Genomic DNA, 21,693 nt, shown 5'->3' with positions numbered 1-21,693 from the left:
ATTTTAGTTTGTACTTCCTGATCAGAAATCAGAACCACAGCAGTTGCTCTGGGCAGCAGAAGTGTAGATGGCGTTTCTAGATTTTTATGTTGTTACCCAATTTTTTGAAGTTGTAGTCTATTTACCTGGATGGTTAATTCATTCATGTGCAATTAAAAAAAAACCCAATGCAGACTTCATGGAGACTGCACATTAAATGCTGAGGCTTAGTAAGGTATTAGAGTTTCATCTGGGTGCCTGAAATACAGAGGATCTTTGATTTGGTTTGTGTCTAAGTGGTCTTTGTTTAACTGATAGCTGCTAACTTTGTTTAACCGATAACACATGTCGTGCTGTTACTGGTCTTGACCTTTGTCCAGTTAAACTGGCTTAAAATGAAAGTGTTTATGGGGAGATTCTGCAGCCCTGGCGTCCATGGGCTCTTTGTCTGGGCAGAGTGGGGGTTTGGTGTCTGGGGGGAGTTAGAGAGCTGCATGTTTGCAAATTTTAATGTCTCTTGCGCCAGACGGCTTTTAACATGCTCCCCGCACAGCCACCATGGGCAGGAACTGCTTTTTCCATTGCCAGCTTTGGATTTGTCACTGTGGTTTTATTGCAGTTTAGATTTCTCGGGTACGTAAAATGCCATCAAATTGGTAACAGAAAGAGCAGGGAGGTTTGCAGTGTAACCTCAGGCTTAGCAATAGCAGAGCGGGCTGCTGCATGCAAGGAGTAAATGGAAAGAGTGCTTTGTGCCCGGCTTTGTATGCTTTGTAGACAGGCTGGGTCCATGTTTGCGTGGACCCGCTTTGAGCTGCTGCTTCTGGAAGTCAGGAGGAGCTTTTCCAAAGTCTGTCACAGCAAACGGACCATGTTTAGGGAGAGGTGTCAGCAACAGAGCAAGTCCGTCCCGTCTGATCATTGGCAGCATTTTCACTCAACTCTCTGTGCTGGTGATGCTGTTAGCTTTGCTCACTTGCTTTGCCCATCTGCCTTGAAGACGAAGGGAATCTGATAAGTGTTTTGTAATGGAAAAACACACGGGGAGGGTGGCCATGGACTTGCAATGTGGCTACAGCCAAGTGTATTTTCCAGAAAGGCTCTTGAGGATGCAGGGGTGTTGTAGAGCATCTTTGCTCCTTTGCTGGCCCAGCTCTTTCCCTGCCTGCAAAGGTCCCTTCGTTAGCTGATGGACAGGGGGTGCAGGTTTCACTAAAGGGGGCTTAGGGCATCCATAGATGAAGGGTTGTAGACTGCCCATCAATGAGGGCAAAACTGCCCTGGTGCCTTGGCCTTTATGTCCCTGCTCATGGGAAGACTGTTCTGGGGGACCTTCGGGAAGGTCCTTGGGTCTTGTATGAAAAGCTGAAAATTTCGAAGAAAAGTGAGGACAGGTGTAGAATAATGCTATTGACTTCAGACAGCAAAATATGGTTTGGTAGAGAAGTGGGATACTGTCTGCAAAGAGGATGCTCACCACTTCTCATCCATGTTGAGAGCCAAATTTGTTCCTAGTGCCAGACACAGGTAACACAGGTCTCCCCTTCTTTCTTTCCAAGGCTTTTCTCCGTGCTGTGGTGCTGTATGCTGCTTAAACTGGGCTACAGCTTGGGTGAGGGAGGTCTGAACCCAGATCTGAGCTTTCTACTACCCTGGAGGTGATCAAAATAGCAAAGTCACGTGGACTTCCAGAGACACGGTGAGAACGTCGGCATAACTCTGAGCTGCTGGCATTTAATTCCTTCTCCTCTCCATCCCTTTGCTCTTGTGTGTGTGGCAGGCTGTGCTATGGCTGAGCTGTGCTGACAGTCTGTGAGTTCTGCTTCACCGATGCCTTCAGAGGGACAAACAGCAACTGATAATTCAGATAGCGGAAAACGGGCTGGCTCTTCTTTCTATCTCTACAAGCTGGAAAAACTCCCATTACTCCGTTATCAAGAAGGATCCATCTCTGACATGTCTGAGCCAGTCAGTTAAGTGCAGACCTCACAGGAAATGAATTTTTTGATTCTTGACAAGAAGTAAATGAAGAATAGCTTTTCAAGGGAAAATATTCTTCCTGGCAGGAACAGTAGTGGCTTGGGGTAGGGAAGGCAGTAGCCTTTGGACCAGGAATCTTTGTGTTTGAATCTGAGCCCTTTCCCCCTGCCCCAGATATAGAACAAAATAGGTGTTGATTCCCAAAGCAACTGAATAATTTTGCATATGTTGTTGTAACCTCTCAAATATGTCAGTGCTTCCACTGCAAGAGGAGACTACGGAAGGGAGGAGAAACAATGTGAAAGTTTAAAAAGAGGTGATGTGTTATTCAGGAGAGTATCTCTGTAGAGGGAAGCATGCAAGGACTTACTCAAAGACTCACTAACACAATAAATACCTGGATTGGGGCCTTTTTAGACAGGCACATGGTGCAGTATGTCTTTGAAATGAGCCTCGTGGGCTCTGCCCTCCCTGTCCAACAATAAACTAATCCTCAGGACTAATGGTAAAATTCTGCAAGGTGTGAATTCCCAACTTAAATAGATTTACAGTAAGTTAATAGATTTTCCAGCATATCTCTTGCAACCTATTTGTGGTAGCATCATTTTAACATGCACAGTAATTGAAAAAGTTGTCAGGTGGTAGAATATATAATCCTCTCTGACCTGTGTTTTTCACGCCTAGGGAAGGCTCCGTAATAAACATTGCATTTGCAGTAGGAAACTACCTTGTGTGGAAGTGTTCAGAAGGGAGGCGTCTCCAGGTGGTAACTTTTCATTGGGGAAAAAGGATTCTGGAGGTACGAGAAGCTACTACTTAGCAGATGTCACCAAGAGGGCCACATACTTATATGTCGAGAGGTGCAGAGTGGATCATGAAGATGAATCTTCAGCTTCGTTAGAAAATATATTGTGTTGGTTTCCACACACAGCCTTTGAAATATGTGGTCTTCATTTTGAGAGGATTATACTGAAAGTATTCTTCAGAGAAAGTGTTTATTTTTTCCCAAGCATATTTGTCCTTGCTCCTATTGTTATCATTGTTTATAAATCAAAAGTTGTATTGATCTGGAAATTATGCGTTAAACCATGTCTGAGCAGTGGTTGCTCTATTACTGAGACAACTGGCTGCCGTAAAACTTTTGGTAAATTATCGATCGATACTCTCCATGTTTCTCTTTAGAAAAGAACAAGCTGAATTTGAATTTACTGGGAACGTGGTTGAACACATGCCTCCCCGCCCCATTCAGCGAGGGATTTAAGCCTGTGAAGAACTTTCAAAAGATGGATAGTACCATTACTTTGCAGAGGATTATTCATGTACTTGAAGGAAAGCCTGTTTGGAGCAGGTGTTGCAGCCTCGGATCGATTCCTGGCAGCAATGGTTGTGAGCCTTGCTCTTGAAAGCCGAATTATCATCTTGCACTCCTGTTACAATGGCTGCCTCGCTCTTACGGGGGGAGTAAGGAGACAATAAAACATCTTCCTTTTAAAATGCACGTTAATCAGGATGGGGCTTTGAGTCAGGGCCAAGGGGGGATGCAGGAACCAAGTGGGATGCTGGGAATGGCCCAGCCATGGCCTCAACTGCTGCCACTGGGACATGTCCCACCTTCAGCTTCTTCCCTGGACAGGGATCTGCTGTGCACCAGCTTAGAAAACAAAACCAAACCCAACTAACCAAAGAAAACCCACCAATGCCCCCCCTTCCCCACAGCTCAACCAAGCAAAACCTCCCACCAAACAAAAAAACCCTAGCAACTGAACTCCCCAAAAAACAAGCAAACAGTCCCCTAAGCAAACAAACAAGCATCCCCCCCAAAACCAAAGAAAAAACAACCAACCAAACAGAACCCCTCCAAAAAATCCAAAACACACAACCCAACCCAAAGCAAAAAAGACAACAACCAAAAAACCCTACAATCAACCAAAAAACCCTACAACCAGCCAAAAAAAACAATACCCAAAGGCCCCCAGCAAAACAGATGTTGTTTTGGGGAACTCTACTCAAGATACCAAAGAGGAAGGAAAGAAACTAGTCCAGTTTTTGGAAAGTGCTAAGTCTGGAAACTGGGGCCATGGGCAGGTCCATCTCTTTCATGGGTGAAGATGGTGCCTGGCATGTCCTGAGCCCTGCTGTAGTGGTGCTGGTGTGGGTATGGTGTCCTGTGTGTCCTCACAGCACCTCAGGCAGGACAAGGCTTTGGGTACCTGCTCTGTGTTGAGCATGATGCTGCTAAAGTATCGTCTGTATACCTGGTGAGTTGGATGCTGCCAGGGACCATCGGAGGGGCTGGTTGTGCTTGTGCTGCTGAGATGATCCATGCTATTATTTCCATGTTGGAAACCCCTGTCTTGAGACAAAATCAGCTTAAAAAAAAAATCACTAAATTGCTTGTGAGAGCCTGGGCACTGTTCTGTGTCTTGGGAACAGCTGCTTGTTAGGGAAGAGAGTTACACGGATGTTGGTTGCTGTGTGTTACTGAGCAAATGCCTTTCCCAAGTTCTGCCAGCACAGGTAGGACACTGAAATCAGAAATAGAGGGGCTGGAGTGACTTAAAAACAGTCAACAGGTGCCCTTAAATAAATGCAATTCCTTTGTGTCGCTATAGGGATAAAGAACTGATCATCTGCCATTTGCTTTTCATCAGACAGTTGTGCTCGCTTTAAAGAGAATTTGGCCAGGGGAGATTATAAAGGAAGGAATTTGCTTCTTAAATAAATAGTCTGCTCTCCATTGTCGGAGACTTAACAGGCTGATAAAAGCCCGCTGGAATGAAAGGGAGCCTGGAAAACCTGTCTCAGATCTGTGTTGCTCTAAAGTTACTGAGACCAATGCACTTCCAAAGAATTTTGTTCGATTTTTGAGTGCAAGCTCAACTTGACCTGGTGCCTTGCTTTATCTTCACTTTTTCTGATGAATAAAGGAATTTGCTAGGCATGCATTTTTTCAGAAATTGCTTATAATTTGTAGTTTAAATGGAGAAACTATACAAACTGATGTCCTGGTCTTTAAAAATGCTTGGCTTGTAAATTTGGGAGGGAGTGTATGGCATCATTTGCCCTCTGCTTGAAATGTGGCTTATCACTTGCCTTTTAAAGGGCATACTTCTTTTTCAGTATCTTTATAACCCCATTAGGTGAATGTTGGAGCCTCCAATTAGTAAAATATGTCTGAGGTGGTGAGGTGTGACCAAGAGCTGTTTCATCTCTCTGTTTTGGAAATGCGCTTTGTGTTTAGAAATAAAACCAAAACAACACCAGATGTGGCTTTGCAGTGGTAAAATGCCTGAGTCGGTGATATTTTTTTCTGGCCAGTTACCCAGGGCAGAGATGCCCCTTTCCCAGGGTTTTTGAAGCTATTCCTGCTGTGCTCCCTGCCTGAGCTGCTGGCTCAAAATAAGAGTTGTAGATGGAGACCGTCATCTCTGCAGCAAATTGGTGAGGTAAGAGGGAATAGAAGCAAAGAGAGTAAATATCTGGGGCAGAAAAAAAATGCTGAAGGTGAAAGTTTCCCTAGTGATGTGACATTAGTTCTGGGCATGTTATTGATATAATTATAGCATAACAAAAGCCTGGTGGTGCTGTTTTCAGTGATTTATTTTCTGTTCTGTGGGATTGGTTTAATTAACTTTTCCCCTTTAGAAGGAAAAAGGAAAATATGAAATATTTGGAGGGTATATATTTCTGTGTGTGGCTGAAAGTGAACTCCTGGTGGGCTGACCCCGAGCTCTGCCCGCTCAGCGCCCCCCGCTGCCCTCCCGTGGGGCTGGGTTGGGGTGAGACCTCTGTGACCCCCGTGGTCCCTGCCCTGTGGAACTGCAGTTTGCCTCCTGCTCTCTCCAGTGCAAGTCCCAGCCATCTCGGAGCGCAGCGGGTGAGGATAAAAACATTTCCTTTGCATTAAATCACTTGTGCAGGAGGAGCATTCACCCCACACAAATGGTGGGTGCAGAGTTAGATGCTTTCCAAGCCCAAGGCTTCCCTCCATCCTCGAGCGCTCCTGTGTGCAGTCTCTGCTGTGCCTCTTCCCTGTGGTCCTGCTGTGCCGTGCATCCCTAAACTGATGCCCAGTGATGGAGAGAGGAGCCTGAACTTGAACCCCAGCCCTTGCGTGGTCTTCAGCACCAGGCTGGGGGTATGAGGTGCATGGAGAGAGAATCATAGAATAGTTTGAGTTGGAAGGGACCTTCAAAGCTCATCCAGTGCCACCCCTGCCATGAGCAGGGACATCTTCACCAGATCAGGTTGCTCAGAGCCCTGTCCAGCCTGGCCTGGGATGTCCCCAGGCATGGGGCATCCACCACCTCTCTGGCCAACCTGGGACAGTGTTTTACCACTCTCAAGAGATTTATCTTCCTTTAGTCTGGCAGGTTACCAGCCCAACAGATCCACTTTTTTTGCTGCAGAAGCCTCTTGCATCCCTCCCTCTCTGCTTTTCTGACGGTGGTCCCAGGGTTTGGTTTGAGCCGGCTTCTCCAGGTGTTTAGTTCTCCTTCTCCCCTTGATTTTTACAAAGAATCATGTTCATCCACCACTCGTGCCAGACCTGACTGTTTACATTTTTAACTTCGTATTAAATTTTCAGGAATCTCTTAAGCATTCACACATCTGTCATGGCACCAAGCGGAAATTTCCTGATGCTCAGGAAAACAAGTTACACGGTAGATGTGCAATCCATATTTAATAGAAAGCACCACAGCCATGTGTTCAAGCATGAAGTCCCACAAAAGATTTTACTGCAGAGTCATTCTCAGAAGAAAAGCTGCTTTCCTGTGGTCCCCTCCAGCATCTCTAACCCTGGCACAGGCACAGACCACCACAGGACCTGCCCCAGGAGGGGCCGGTTGGAGGTGGGAAGCTGTAGGCGTTTCTTGTGTCTTTGCTTCTGGGCTTGTAGCATCTTGCATTGGTGGGCTCTGCTGTCTGCATTAACAAAGTTTTTATCCATGGGATATAAATAATATATGGGTGAACCACAGTGTGACTAATTTCCTAACAGTTGGACCTAGTCTGGATAACTAGAATATAATAGGAGCGTGTTTTCAGGGTGTTTTGATCGGGTATAATGAGATGCTAACCGACAGTATTGTTATTAGAAACTTCAGGGAGTGTATTTCAAAATGCCAGGGCACTAGATGAGCTGAATGATTAAAAATAAGTGGCTTTGGGGCTTGATGTTTTGATAGGCACGGATAATTAGGAGAATATGCTCTTTTGACAACAGCATGGTGATTTGGCTTTGGCTGGTGAGCAGCATTGGCCTTCAAATGTTTAACTTGGCATCCATGGGAGCAAAGGTAGTGGGCAGGGAGCTGGAAGGAGCCCCCTCTCCGTTAAATGTTGGACAGAAATCCTGGTCTGATGATGATGGAGCAAAGGTAGAAAGTGCAAACCTTGATGGCTTAAAATTTGAAAGACAGAATAAGTAAATCATTCTAATTTTTATTACTAATGCTTTGGAGCTAATCTCATAAGCTTGGGAGCTCAAGTGCATAATCGTTATAGTGACAATATTGTAACAGTAATCCAAAAGGCTTTGTCATAGTTGAAAAAAAGAATTTCCTAAGCTCTAAACCCAAATGTACTCAGAGAAACAAACCCTGCAAGAGCAGCAGTGGCACCATCTGATGGGTTCTGTAATGCCACAGACAAAAGTAATTACGCTGCTTAGAAGAGCTTTTGTCTCCAGATAATGTTGTTAAAAACTTGCAGTGCGGTGTAAATCATAACGAAACAAATCTGGGGTTTGCTTTTATTGTTGCCAGGGGAACATCTCTTGGATTTTGTTTCCTTTCTGCTCGATATATTGCAAACCTTTTCCAAGTTGGTAAATAAATATTACCTGCTGTTTGAAAAATGACTTGTGGTTCGTCACAGCAGCGGTGCCTGTGGCAGCCCAGGCAAACAGTTGTTTCTCTCTCGGTGAGCTCTTTTGTGCATCTTTCAAGATCACAGGATGTTGCAATGAGTCTGAAGTTGTCTGATTCATTGGAGATATTAAAGAAGCATTTCCTTTAGAGCTCACTCACATGTGAACGCCTATGGCTTTGTAGTAGTATCATGGCAATTGTGTCAGAAAATATTTTGGCAAGGTTACAAAACCCAAAACTTTCAGCATTTCCTTGATGAATGTTTGAAGTTCCATCCATCAACACTGGCATTTTTTGGAGGGACTGAGCATTTTTGTTTTTAGGTGTGTGGGGCTTTTAAAGGTTTAGAAACCCTGGACCTGAAGGGGATGCAGCAGTTGCCTTAGGACCAGGTTAATTAACTGATTAATTTTCTGCCACCCTGCCTGGACACCTGTGTTTTGGCTTAGGGATGGAAACAATTCTCATGGGCTGAGGGATTCCAGTGCCTGGTTCTTTCCTGAAGTGATTTGTGTCCTGAGGAGTGAAGCAAGAGGGATTTGCATCAATAGGTCATTTCACAGGCAATAAATGAGGTTTTACAGTCAGCAGGGAAGTGCCAGAGAGCAAGAAGAGCTGAAGCAGTTCGGCAAATGGGTCTGGGGGCTCTCTGGCCTCTGTAGTTATTTCTGTACCTTGCACAGAGAGTTTGTCGCCAAGTCCTGTGAGTAAGGACCCTCCAGGGAAGGTATCTGGGGAGCAAACCCAGGGACCTCAGCAAATCCACCAGGCTTCAGGAGCTGGTTCACTTGTTGCCCTGGAGCCGTCTCATCTGTAGATGAGACTTACTGGGGGAGAAGGGGCACATTCATACCTAAAAGGCATTTAAAGTGCATTTGGTTACGTAGAGCTGGTGAGATTTGAAAATGGTCCCATGTTGAGGACAGGGAAGAACCGCGTGCAGCGTTGTAACCTGGGGCGCTTCCAAGCAGGAGCATCCTGGGAAGGATGCAGTGGGTCACAAAAGGCATCATCATCTGCAGAGAGAGAAATTCTGCTGGATGCCAGTGATTCCTGTTGACCTCCAGGGAGGTTTCTGCTGCACAGAAATCAGTTTCTTGTTTGTTTTACAGTCTGGGATAGTCCTGGAGGAGATGGCCCTGAAGCTTTAATGGGGAGGTAGCAACATGGTGATGACACTGTGACTTTGCCTAGAATTACCTGCCTAGCTCTCTCTTTCCCAAAAATAAAACAGGGTGTTGTCTTTACCAGGTCTTAGCAGTGAAATAACAAACATGTTGTAGTTCCTCTAGAGTGAAGACATATCTTTATGTCATCAAGATAAGGCTTTAAATGTGGGGAGAAAATTACCCAGCTTTTAAGATAGGAACATTTTGCAAAGGTGTAAATGGGAGCTGGGAGCTCAGCTCCTGATGGGCAGCGGGAACAGCCATGGTGGGAGCTTCCCTGCTCAGAGAGAGCTTTATGGTTGCATGGTTTGTGTGCCCAGGTGTAGAGAAACAGTAAAATCAAGGTTGTAGGTGCAGTTTTAACCCCTTGGGGTCTACGTGCTGGGGGTGACTGGATGTCACACAAGCCAGCATTTCCACATCACTACTTCGTTCTTTGACAAGATGCCCTGTGGAAGCTGGGCTGCTAACGCTGCCGGTTGTGCTGTGCAGCTCGCTCACCTGTGGTGTGCCTTTGCCAAAGAGGACTTGTGCGGTGCGCCGTGTGATGCACAGAGAAGGGCTCTGTCCCTGCGAGAAGCTCGTGTTTGCAGCAGAACAGCAGCGACACAGTGACAGAGTGTCACACACAAAGTCCACAGCACGTCCTGATGTCTGATCTCCGTGGTGGATCCTGCTTTCCCGGTCGTGATAGCTCACACCTGCCCCTGGCCACAGTGATGCAGGGAGGTGGCTCCACGTGGCTGCTGTGATGCTGGTTTTTGGTGAGCTGCCATGGGGGTGCAGGGCAGAGGGAGGATGGACCTCCCTGTTCATACCAGCAGCACCTTTCCAAACAACTCCAGTCGCTTGTGAAGCTGCACCTTCTGAGCTCAGACCTGGGGATGCTGGACTGGGGATGGGTGCTGTCTCTGTCGCTACTCTGGCTCTCCAGCTGCTGTCAGATTTTGGCTTTCACCTCTCAGGGAGGACACTGTGCAGGAATGACTCGCTGGGGTTGCTCATGCCAGCTCCTTGCGGCTCAGGCAACTGCATCACATAATTTCTTAAATAAACCTATCAAGTCCCAGACTCGGCTGGAGTCTCCTGCAGCCCTGGGGGAGCCAGCAGGTTAATCCGAGCTCCTCCGGCCCCAGCATCGGCCCCTTTGAAGTAGCTGCAGCTCAGGAGTGAATGTGCCTTCTCAGGAAAACTGACGTTTTTACTAAGCAGCAGACTTTTATTATCTGAGCTGAGAACGCAGTGATTTCCTTCTCCTGCCAGTAATCCCCACTCAGGGCACTGTTATGCTCTTTTACAATTTATTTTCTTTTCTCTAATTGCCACTTTGCAGTGGCTGTGGAGCCCTCCCTGGGCTGAGTTCTGGGGAGCTTTTGCACTTTGAAAGCAGCTTAGTCCTTCCCTCCTGGCCACTGGAACCAGGCAGCAACTCCTCTCCAGGTGCTTCAGTGAGAGTCTGGCTGGAAAAATAAGCAAAAGCCCATGCTTTTCAACTGGTGCCTGATAAATGTGCTCTGGAGTAGAGGTTCAGCTGTTTCACACCATCGTCATGAGCCCTTGGCAGAGGTAGCTGACAGATGTAGGGTACCGCTGTGGCAGGTGTGATGCTTTGCTGATGGTGTTCCAGCTCATGTCCTGCATGTGGTCCCTTTGTTTCACTCGAGCACAGTCTGGTTCTTCCAGTCCATCCTGAGACAGAGCACCGTGGTGCTGTGTGGTGTTCCAGTGCTCCCACGTTTTGTCCCTGTGCTGGCTGAGATGACTTTGGAGCACAGTTTGTGTGTGTGTGTGTTCTGCACCTCTCGGTACTTGAAAATGAAATGTGCTGAAGTCCTACCCAGACAGGACTGACTTTCTGGTGTGGTGGCTTGCAGCCACTTGGGCTGTCACGTCCGTGACCCAGCCTTCTAGATTGCAGCTCTGTGCAACTGGAGTTCCAATAGTGCCATGTTATGAGCAGGGCAGGTTTTACCAGCATCAAACCCAGGCTGTGGGACTTTATGGAGGAGCAGAAGCCTGTGCTGGTTCTGTAATGTGGTGTCCCCTCCTTCTTCCCGCGAGGCTCACTCATGGGAGCACAGCGGACTGACCCAGAAGTTTCCTCCTCTTTGAAGTGCTCAGAGTCTGGCCGTGGGTCACTTCTGCTGCTGGGGCTTTAAAATTCTTGCAGCCAGCCCTTCAAAAGGAATATTTCAGAATAAACAACTGGGTGTGAGAGATTTTGGATGTGGAATACTCTTTTTTCACAGTTTTATTATTTCTTGCATCTATTAATAGGGCAGCAGGAGGCTCCATGTGCTTTTATAGTCCCTGTTGTGCTCTCTAATGGATATATGCAAAGGCTCCAAGGCGCATAAAATAGACACTCTTAGCCAGTTATTATGATAAAAATTATGTGCATGTCATGACCTTTAAAGCAGTGGGACTGTGTGTGCATGCTCTTCTGATACGCCACTGTTCTCGATTCCTTTCTGAAGCATTTCTCGCCGTAGGAGGTTTGCATAGGAGCTTGGAATATTTTTCTAATCAGCGAAGAGTCTCTTGGCTCTGATGGTAACTTGCAAAGCAGAGAGGAGCAAGAAAAGGGAAGAGGGAGGACTTTTTTCTAAGGGAACTAACAGAGAAGAGGTTAAAGGCGAATGGTGAGGCACAGCATGAAAATCCTGGCATCGTCTGCAGTGCTGTCAGAAAAACATTGGCCCAAAGAGTGCTTTGTGCTCTTTGAGGAAAAAGCTATTCTGGTGCCCTTGAGGATAAAGAAGGAAAAAAGTTTCATAATCCATGTGCCCTATTTGAAAAGACTTTTTTCGTTGTTGTTGTTTTAAAACTTTTAATAGCGCAACCAGAATTTGCTCTGCTCGCATAGCGCGCACGTTTACCCCGCTCCGCGTTGGATGCGCCGCTGTGCCTGGAGAGCTTTGCAATAGTCTGGCGGGGTGTGAGGAGCGAGGTGCCCGCTGTCACGGCGAGGGAGGCATGGACAGAGGGGTCTGTGTGCTCGCACGTCTGCATCCGTCAGACTGTGGTGCCAGGAGGGATTTGGGTCGTCTGGGAATGCAGATGGTTGCTCTGGGCTTGCTGGGGCAGTCCTGGTGCTGCGGGTGTCGGGAGCTGTGGACAAAACGCTTCAGTGGTGTGTCCGGGAGGTGTGCAGGCAGCAGATGGGATGGAGAAGCTGTTTGCAAAAGTCTATCAGTAATTTCTGCTTTGATCACTGCTTATACCACAGCTTTCTGTGTGCTGGTGTGTGGGGCAGCAAACAGCATTGGGTCTCAGCATAGAGTGCACCTGGGAAGGAAGGGCTGGAAGTCCTGGAGATGTGATGTCTCAAAAGCTCTTGAGCAACGTGAGGGGTTATGCGGGGCGAGCGGCAAGGCCTGACATTGCTTGTGATTGCGTTGATATCGAACCCCTGTGGAGAGGCGTCAGGCCACGCTCAGCTGCATCCCAGCCTTAACAAATGGGAAAAATAACACTTTTGGTTTTAAAAATTAAACATTCCCTTTAATTATTGAACATGAATAATTTTCATGCAAATTGAGCCTGGATGTGTGTTTCCAGAGTGGCACAGTTGAGAGTGGTTACATCGCGGGGCATCAGTGACCTGTGAACTGAGAGGCGGTTCATTATTTTTAGCATTTAATGAATAGTACCCTGGAGGGTGGGACACAGGCTGGTAGAGAGAGTTGGCTGAAGAAAAAGACTTTAGTTTGCCATTGTCACCTCCCCTTCTAATGCTTTAACTTGCAAACTGAGGTGTGCGTAGGCACATTGTCTTTGCATCTCTGGGTACGGATATTTTGGCAGCCTCCTGGTGGGGAGGGCTGTAATTAAGGGAATAACCACCCAGTGACCCTGCTGCATGGAGGCTCTCCTGCTTGCTGCATGGAGGAGGTATGAGCAGAAAGTCACCAAGTCTTTGAAGGTGAAGAAGGGAAAATGCACCCTGGCTTTTCCTAGCAAATTAATGGTCTTCATGTAAAAAAACTTGAGCTTCACAGGGCAGCTTGGCACAACCTGATGTATGTGAGAGTGGTCCTGGCGGGCACCCGCCTACCACTGCCTGAAAGGAGGTTGTAGCATGGAGGGTGTTGGTCTCTTCTCCCATGTAACAAGTGATAGGACAAGAGGAAATGGCCTTAAGTTGCACCAGGGAAGGTTCAGGTTGGATATTAGGAAAAATTTCTTCCCGTAAAGGGTTGTCAGGCATTGGAACAGGCTGCCCAGGGCAGTGGTGGAGTCACCATCCCTGGAGGGGTTTAAAAGGCGTTTAGATGAGGTTCTTAGGGACATGGTTTAGTGCCAGTGTTGGGTTAACAGTTGGACTTGGTGATCTTGAGGGTTTCTTCCAACCAAAATGATCCTTGATTTTATGGACGCTGTTGCTGGCTGTCACCACCACTTTGGACCGTGGAGCAGCTCTTGTCCAGGGCAGATGAAACGTTGGATCTGCAGCTGAAGTGAACCTGGTGCATTTGGGAAACCTACGGTACTGCAAGGGCTTTTCAAATGGCTTGGAGGACACTTAGTGCAGGGCAGGTGCTGGGGGTCCAGTCCAAATATCCTCTGTGATTAAGCTCCTATAAATATTTTCCTTTTCATAATGGAATGTCAGTATTTACTGTTTCCTAATTTTAAATTTGTCAAACATTTATCTCTGTCTTAAGTCTTGAGAGAGAATTCCTGTTAATTTCAAATCAATATCAAAGAGGGAGAGGAAGAAATTGCAGTCTAGCCCTTTTCTTGAATCAATATTTTCTTTAAAAGCTGAAATGTTAACTAGCTCATAGGTTTTGCCATTTTGAAATGTAGCTTTTGTTTAAAGAATATATGCATTTCCCCAGAAAATCGCTGATGCTGGTAAGTTTTGCAGTAGGCAGGGCTGTGACCCAAAGCTGGCAGGAGAGGATGAGTCTTGGCAGCAGGAATGGGGTAAAGTGTTATCCTTCCTGGTCCTGAGCTCATCGTCTCTTAATAACTTCTTTTTTTTTGTTCTGTTTTGCAGAAGCCTTTGAAATTGTAGTACGGCATGCAAGGAACTTCACCAACAGCATGTTTAGGACCCACTACCAGAGCATGGGGCCCAGAGCTCTTAAGTTTGTTGGAGAACTTTTTACTGATGTCTCGCTGTACATATTGGGCTCTGACATCAGTGTTAATGACATGATAAATGAATTTTTTGACAGTTTATTCCCTTTGGTTTACTCTCACTTGCTTAATCCCGGCTTCCCCGACTTCTCTGTGGAAATGACTGAATGCCTGCGGGCAGCCAGGAGAGACCTCAAAGTCTTTGGTAACTACCCGAAGATGATGATGACGCAAGTGTCCAAGTCGCTGCAGGCCACGCGGGTCTTTTTGCAGGCTCTCAACCTGGGGATCGAGGTGATAAACACTACTGACCACTTAAAATTCAGCAAGGACTGTGGCCGAGCGCTGCTGAAGATGTGGTACTGCTCACACTGCCAGGGGCTCCTCCTGGCCAAGCCCTGTGCCAGCTACTGCAGCTCGGTGATGCAGGGATGCTTGGCAGGCGTCGTGGAGATCGATAACCACTGGCGAGAGTACATCAGGTCACTGGAGGGGCTGACCAAAGGCATGCATGGCATCTATGACATGGAGCATGTCCTCCTGAACCTCTTCTCCCTCGTGCGGGATGCGATCGTCCATGTGCAGAAGAACGAAGGAAAGCTCTCAGCAACTGTGAGTGGTGTTCTGCAGTTCCCCAGCTTGCTGCCACAGCAGGGCTCGGTTGTGAACTGCTAGCTCTGTGTGTTGAAACCAACCTAACCCTGTCCTCCAGCCAGCAAACCCTAAATGCTCCAGTTACCAGCTTCTCCCTTCTCTCCCCCCAGTTCTATGATTTTTGAAACTTTTGGTAGCATTTGAAATGTGTTTGCATGGGCTGGGCGTCAGTTACGGGCTTTGCCTCTTTTCAGGTTGGTCAGAGCAGAAGGGTCTGGAGTCATGGAATAATAGAATAGTTTGGGTTGGAAGGGACTTTCCCAGCTCACCCAGTGCCCCCCCTGCCATGAGCAGGGACATCTTCACCAGCTCAGGTTGCTCAGAGCCCTGTCCAGCCTGGCCTGGGATGTCTCCAGGGATGGGGCATCCACCACCTCTCTGGGCAACCTGGGACAGTGTTTCAGCACCCTCATCGTAAAAAATTTCTTCCTCATGTCTGGCCTGAATGGTGTCCTGGCATCTGCCTTGTAGCTGGGGTGTGAGGTTGGGAGCTGAGATGTCCCAGCATCTTCAGTACTCCCTGGGTGCTGTGCTTGCCTCGGGTATCTCTGAAAGGCTGGTTTTGCACTCTGGGTGTCCCCTGCCTGCTTTAACATCACTGAAATGTACCGCCAAATAGATGCCAAGTGAGAGTGCATACTGTGACATCCCCTGCTTCCCGATTTACCAAAGGAGATCTGGTTTTCCCTCTTTTGGTAGCTCATTCCAGTTTTGGGCTGCCTTTAATCCCAGGGGTGAGGTTATTTCTTATTTATTAGGAGTGACCTGACTCTTTGAAAACACATTGTGTGAATTTCTGAGCCTTCTGAGAAACTGAGGCTTTCTTGTTCAGAAAATCCCACTGTTCTGTTCGAATGCCAAGGACAAATGGGCTATAGTAATGTAACACTTGTTTTGCAGAGGAGATTTTTCTTGAGACACAATTGAACTGCTCCGTGCAGGTAGGATAGAATTGGGGATGAGGGCAAAGGTGCGGGAATATTGTTATAGTTTGCTTAAAGCCAACGATGATTAAAATCTGCTGCTGTTCCCCTGTTAGCTGCTTGTTCCTATAATTCTCGACTCCTGTTTACAAAGGAACTGTGTTTATGTAGGTCACTGCAGAACTAGCACTGGAACTAGACACTTATCTTTTTTGGGGACTGTGGAAGTGTATGGGTTTATGGATTTTGAGCTATGTGGCATTCAGCCAGCAGCACTCTACTGTGCTGGTTTATGTGCTGTCTTTGCTGGGTGATTGCCCCAGACGTGCCACCGCGCATATGCAGGCTGTGAAATCACATAGTGGCACCTGAGCAGTTTCACACCCCCTGGGTAATTTGGCACATGTGGTGCAAGATCTCCTCATTGCTTAGAAGGATTTTAAGGACCAAATCTCCATTAAGTTGAATTATTCTTGTGTTGCGGTGACCAGGAGGAAGCTGTGGATAAGGGCTGGGTCTTAGTGTTGGTTACCTGGGCAGATGGATGCAGGCAGGACTCGGTCAAGGGGCAGCAGTTCTGCTGGGTACAATTTCTGCTGCTGTAGAACCAGCACAGGTGGTTCTTCTGTCAGTCAGAACCTGTCAGCCCTCTCTGGAACAGCACAAGAGCAGAGGTGTGACTGTACATTTGGCCTGAGGTTGGCTGAGATGGAGAATTCATGTTACAGGTGATAATGGTGTATACAAGAGAGAAGACCCAGCTCAGCTCTAAGCCCAGCTGGCATTTCCAAGGCAGTAAGAAACAAAACTTCTACATGTAGTTTGATCTCAAAAAATTGGTCGACATGTTCAGCTGTGGGCACAAGCATCCAGCATGGTTTGTATCAGCAAACCTTCCGTGCTTGTGGGTGCTGAGGCAGAACAGAAGCATCACCCTTGCAGGCTGCGTGTCAGATTTGGCAAGTGCACACATGTCGGTCCTGAAAGGAGGAGTGTTTGTCCTCCCATACCCTTCTTTTATTGGCACAACAATAAAAATGTGCTTTTTCTTGAAGATGTCTTGAAGATGTATACAGTGAAGGAACGTGACTGTTGGTTATATTATTGATTACTGAGACCTTGATCTGTTTACTGAAAATGTGTTTGTGGGAAGACAAGTAGACAGAGTGCTGCTAAAGTCAACGCAAGCCATGGCAGCAGAGCCATAATCTGCCCATCCTCTGCCAAACCAGAACATAAATTGACTTACTTTAAAATAAAAAAATCACTGAGCATTGCAAAACCATTCAGTCCTTTCATACTTCATAGAGCTGTTGGAATTTATTAGTGCCATATATAGTTAGGTACTTATTTAAACATAACTCCTCTTGATCGTTTAATACTTGAGTGATTCTTTTATTTGCTCTAGAGACATTTTTGAGTTATAGGAGTGTGGAGGAAAAAAATCCAAGCCAAGCAAGCCAATTGACCACCAATTGGTGGTGGAAGAGAATGGCCACTGTGTTTTTAAAATTTATTTTTAAAACACCAATGTTGCTCAGTTAAGGCTCTTATGTCAATCCTGACTCCAGAGCAACTTTTTTTTACGAACGAAAGTATGAGATGTTCAGTGGAGGAATAAAGCAGTAATGGAAGTGCTGACAGTCTTCACTACAGCACTGCAGATCGCCCGACTCTGACAGCCCGTCTGCATCTGGGATCTGGGGTAAATATCTCTGCCCCTAAGTCATAGATACAATTATTTTTATTTTTTTTTAAGCTGTGCTAGAATGAAAGTTTCTCTGTTAAACTTATCAGAACATTTTGAGTTTCAAAGAATATACCCAGAAGCAAACAGTTGTGTGTACTGTTATCCTGTCAATATGATTGGTTTCAGACACCCTTGTCATATCAAAGTACAAAATGCTGCAGGAGTTGTCTTTGAATATGAGGGGCTGTGCTCTCACACTGGCTTCTCACATCGACCTCTTTTATTACTGACCTTGGCCACCGCTGCTTCTGTAGGCAAAGTTCAATTCACCTGTATGTTATTACGGGTAATGACAGGTTATTTAATTGTCATTAAAATCCCCTGGAATTATGGAAAACTTATCTTCCATGCCCATAGTGATTATATCCTGTCTAACAATGCTACTGCCCTTGCCTGCCCTTTGGGCTTCTTTGGTTTTTCACTTCTCTGGCAGTAGTTTTTCCTCCTGGTATTTCAGGTACCCGGGTGTGTTACCTAATCAAGCATCCTTGCTCCATGCGGCTGCTCCTCTGTCCTCTCACCACCCATCCCCAGGCTGGGTGCCGGCATTTGCACAGGGTCCTGGACCACTTTTATAGCTCGCAGCAGACCTGGCTGCAAAAAGCATGTGAACTTGAGCTCCAGAGGTGTTGCAGAGTCTCCAGGTAGATTTCTGAGGAGCTCTGCACTCCCCAAGACAAGGAATCGTGCTGCTGATAATCTGCTTTTGGACTCGGTGTGCCTTCAGGCATGCATCCAGATGTGCGCCTACACACCGATGTTGTTCCTGGTGTGTAAACAGCCCTGCGGAAGAGTGAATTCAGTAACATAGCAGTGGGCAGTTCCCAGCCCAAGCCTTGCTTTAATAGCTGGTTTGGCAGCGATGGTGTGTGTTAGGGTGTTTTTATTTCTGCAGTTTGTCTGTTTAAAAAACTTCACCCTGAAAATATGCTATTAAAATACTTTATCAAGGAGGCTGAGTCTCAGGGCAGATTGAGAAAAAAGAAATCTGTCTAGGGCTATATATATATTAACTTTCCTATTTGCTGCTTTTTCTGTAGTTGAAATGTACCTAGTGCATCCACCTCTTGTAGATATTTTAATCATGAGTGTAGGGAAAAGTGATTTTAGTCAGTCTGTTCATGCTTTCTACCACAAACACAGACAATTGGAGAGACACAGTACAAATAAACTTCATAAAATATTCAACCCCAGAACCTCTTGAAGTTAATGCTTTCTCTGCTATTGGAATTACAAGAGAGACAATAGGTCTGGGTGTCTTATGTCGTTAATAGTTGATCTCTTCTGGGGCTCCTTACCTTAAATCAGCACTGTAAATTTATTTTGAAAGGTTATGGAGTTGAGGTATGAAGGCTTGTTGATTTGACACACATAGTAATTTATCTACTTAAATATTTGGTTTTTTTAATGCTTTTTTTCTCCTCCTTGTAACTCATCAGGGTTTTGACCCATCCCAACAGAGTGGGAAACAACAGGTGACTCATGGCATAGTGATACACCAACCAAAAATTGTATTGTGTGAGGAAGAGGATGCACCGCAGGTGTGAGTGGTTGGGGAAAGGGAGGTGGATTTTGTCTCTGTGAGCTGATTTGTCCTGCACGCTCAGCAGGACACATGTCCCCTCCCGGCCCTTGGGCCTTCTGCCCTTCAGCTGTCGTGTGGTGCCGCTCTGTCTGGACACGGAGCCGCAGTTGCCGATCCCCGCCTTGCACAGCGGGACTGTCTGCTTGGCAGACCCCTACGTGTTGCTGTAATTAGGGATGGGCACTGATGATGCTGTGGAGCTGAGGCGTCTGTAAAATGACTGACTCTGGGAATGAGAACTGGTTGCAAAGGAACACAAGATTAGTCTAACAAGTCTTATAGATAAAGAGCATTATGAAAAACACCAGCAACCCACTGCCAAAAAAAAACCCCAAAACAACCATATTGAGAAACTTCAGTTAGTCCAGACTTGTCAGGCAGGGGTGTCCCAGCCTGGCCATCTGCATCTCTAGGAGCAATGTGAAGATGTGTGCTGAGAGAGCTGCCCAGCCCTGGCTGCTCCCCTTGTGGTGTGGAGATGTGCAGCTCTATCTGCAGAGTATTGCCTGGAAATGAAAAAGCAGGGAGCTCAGCAAAGCATTTTTCTTCACTTAGAGAACCGATGGCTGAATTTCTAAAAAATCCTGTTAAATCGCAAAATGAAGATAGCCCGACCTTAGTTCAACCGATTGCACCCATCTGTGTGCAGGAGGAAGGGACCTGCGCCGAAGGGTGCAGTTCTCGATGTGCACTGTCAGCGGATCCCTGCTGCTTTACTTCCCTGCAGACACCTTTAAAAGACTGCTCAGGTCTGGGTTAACTGGGTGATAGAGTCGTGCTGCAGAGCTGCTGGGGAGGTTTTATCCCAAAGCTGGAGCACTCGGCACAGGCAGAGCGCTGGGTGTGAGCCCAGCTCCGACACGGGCCGTGGGGAGCTGCTGAGACAGTGTACGGAGGAACAGGAGTCAGGCAAACTGGATCCTTGTCTGCCATTGTTTTTTTTGGGCAATCCTGGCAGGAAGGCTGTGAGCACGCTGAAAAGATAACCAACTACTCTGATTGCTTGTACTGCCACAGAGAGAAGTGTTGCTCTGTTGCAAGTTGGTGTAGAAATTTGCAGTACCAGTGAATACACAGGGATGAAAATCAAGAATATGTAAGTAAAGGGGCTTTTGGTACCCAGGGGTGAAAATATCACCTGTCAGCACAGGCAGTGATTCAGTGTGTTTGTCAGCACGGTGATGCCGGCGAGGTTTTCCCGGGAGCTGCTTTTGGAGGCGGCTCACCTGGTGACTTGCTGGAAACTGCTTTACTGGGCGGGTTGCAGCATCGGGGAGCTCCGCTGAGTTTTCCTCTCTGCTAATGGATTCTTTCTGTGCTGGAGCAGGAAAGAGCCTTGCGAGGAAAGCTTTGAAATTACAGCGCTGGTCAAAAAGTCATTCCCTTTGAGACGCTGAGATCGGTTTCTTTGTACTTTTAATGTGGGTTGCTTTCTGTTGGCATCGCTCATGGGATAGTCAGCTGGATGTGCAGCCTCTGTATTTTCGCTTTATTATTGGCAAAGTTTAATCCTCAGGCTGTTCTCTAATGCTTGCTGGTACCTATCTCCATTTTTCAGTTAAAACTGGAAATACAGGTGAGGTTTTGGTTTTGAGTAAGCTCAGACCCACTCATAGCTGTCCCAAGGTGCGTTTATCGTGTACTTTTGTTAACCATTTTGTGACGGCCAGTGTAACATGCCTGATAAGAGTGTTAAAGCAAGCTTTTGTTCCCACTGCAGGTTCAAAACAAACCTGATCACTGAGGACGGTATCAGCAACATTCCTATTTCTGTGAAAATACCTTGGGAGTATTAAGATTAGTTGTCTGAAGAGGTCTCGGATAGTAAAGGTTTTCTCATAGTTGGGGAAGCATATGGCAAAGTGCTGAATTATTGTGCTGCTAATGAGAGCTTTGGCTCTAGAGGGCACGGGTAGCACTTTCATAGTCTTAGGTCAGCCTTGCCCTTTTTCTGCTGGGGTCTAGCATGGGTGAAGTGGCATGCTGGCCTCCTCTCCTGCTTGCCCAGACGGTACGGTGAGGCTTTGGGTCCATTTGTCACCAAACTGGGTCCAGCTGAAGCAGGTCAGGTGTACAGGTCTGCACTTTGGAGCGTGCGGGGCTGTGCAGAGCTGGTAGGTGGAAGCAGTGGATGAGGCCAGCGATGCTCAAACCAGAGCAAAGCCAGAGGAGATGTCATTGAGCATCAAAATGAGCTTAATTTAAAACAACACTTGAGTTTCCTTCTATTTGTGAACTTTTATACTGTCCTCAAATTTTTTGTTCTGCCTCTGTCCTTTTAACTGGATGTGTCCTAGCCTCTGGTATGCTGTGCCATTTCAAGGGAATTTGCAGTGATGCTTTTAATTAAAATACAAGGTAGCTGCTGGTGGTGCCCCCTCCTCCCCGCGCACACACACGGCAGCACGGGCAGCATCCTTTGACAGCATGTTTGATGCCCAACCCAACTTTGCACTGAAGCTCACATACATATTTTTATTGACTTCAGTCAAAGGCAGATCACTCAGCTGGTGACAACTGCATCCCCACTACTCTGTGGCTTAAAAAGAGCTTTTTAAGGCTGCTGCATTTTATGGGCGGGAATATCATACAGCACCCACTGAGTCTGGCTTGATCTCACTTCAAATCATGTGCTGGCTGCAGCACGAATGAGAAGCACAAAGGCTGTACACGGTGGGATGTCTTGCATCTT

At 46.7% G+C, this 21,693-nt stretch overlaps 1 protein-coding gene across 1 annotated transcript in view; it reads left to right on the top strand.

Moving 5' to 3' along the window:
- Positions 1-21,693, top strand: part of GPC3 (glypican 3) — a 151,144-nt gene that overhangs the window by 55,140 nt on the left and 74,311 nt on the right. The window contains exon 3 of the mRNA XM_082061736.1: positions 14,007-14,701. Coding sequence (XP_081917862.1) covers positions 14,007-14,701 — 695 coding nt within the window. The remainder of the gene's footprint in view (positions 1-14,006; positions 14,702-21,693) is intronic.

This window comes from Streptopelia decaocto, assembly GCF_964273445.1.
Source record: "Streptopelia decaocto genome assembly, chromosome: 10".
Lineage (NCBI taxonomy): Eukaryota > Metazoa > Chordata > Aves > Columbiformes > Columbidae > Streptopelia > Streptopelia decaocto.
Note: the sequence above shows the minus strand (reverse complement) of the source record. Positions and strands in the feature narration are given on the sequence as shown.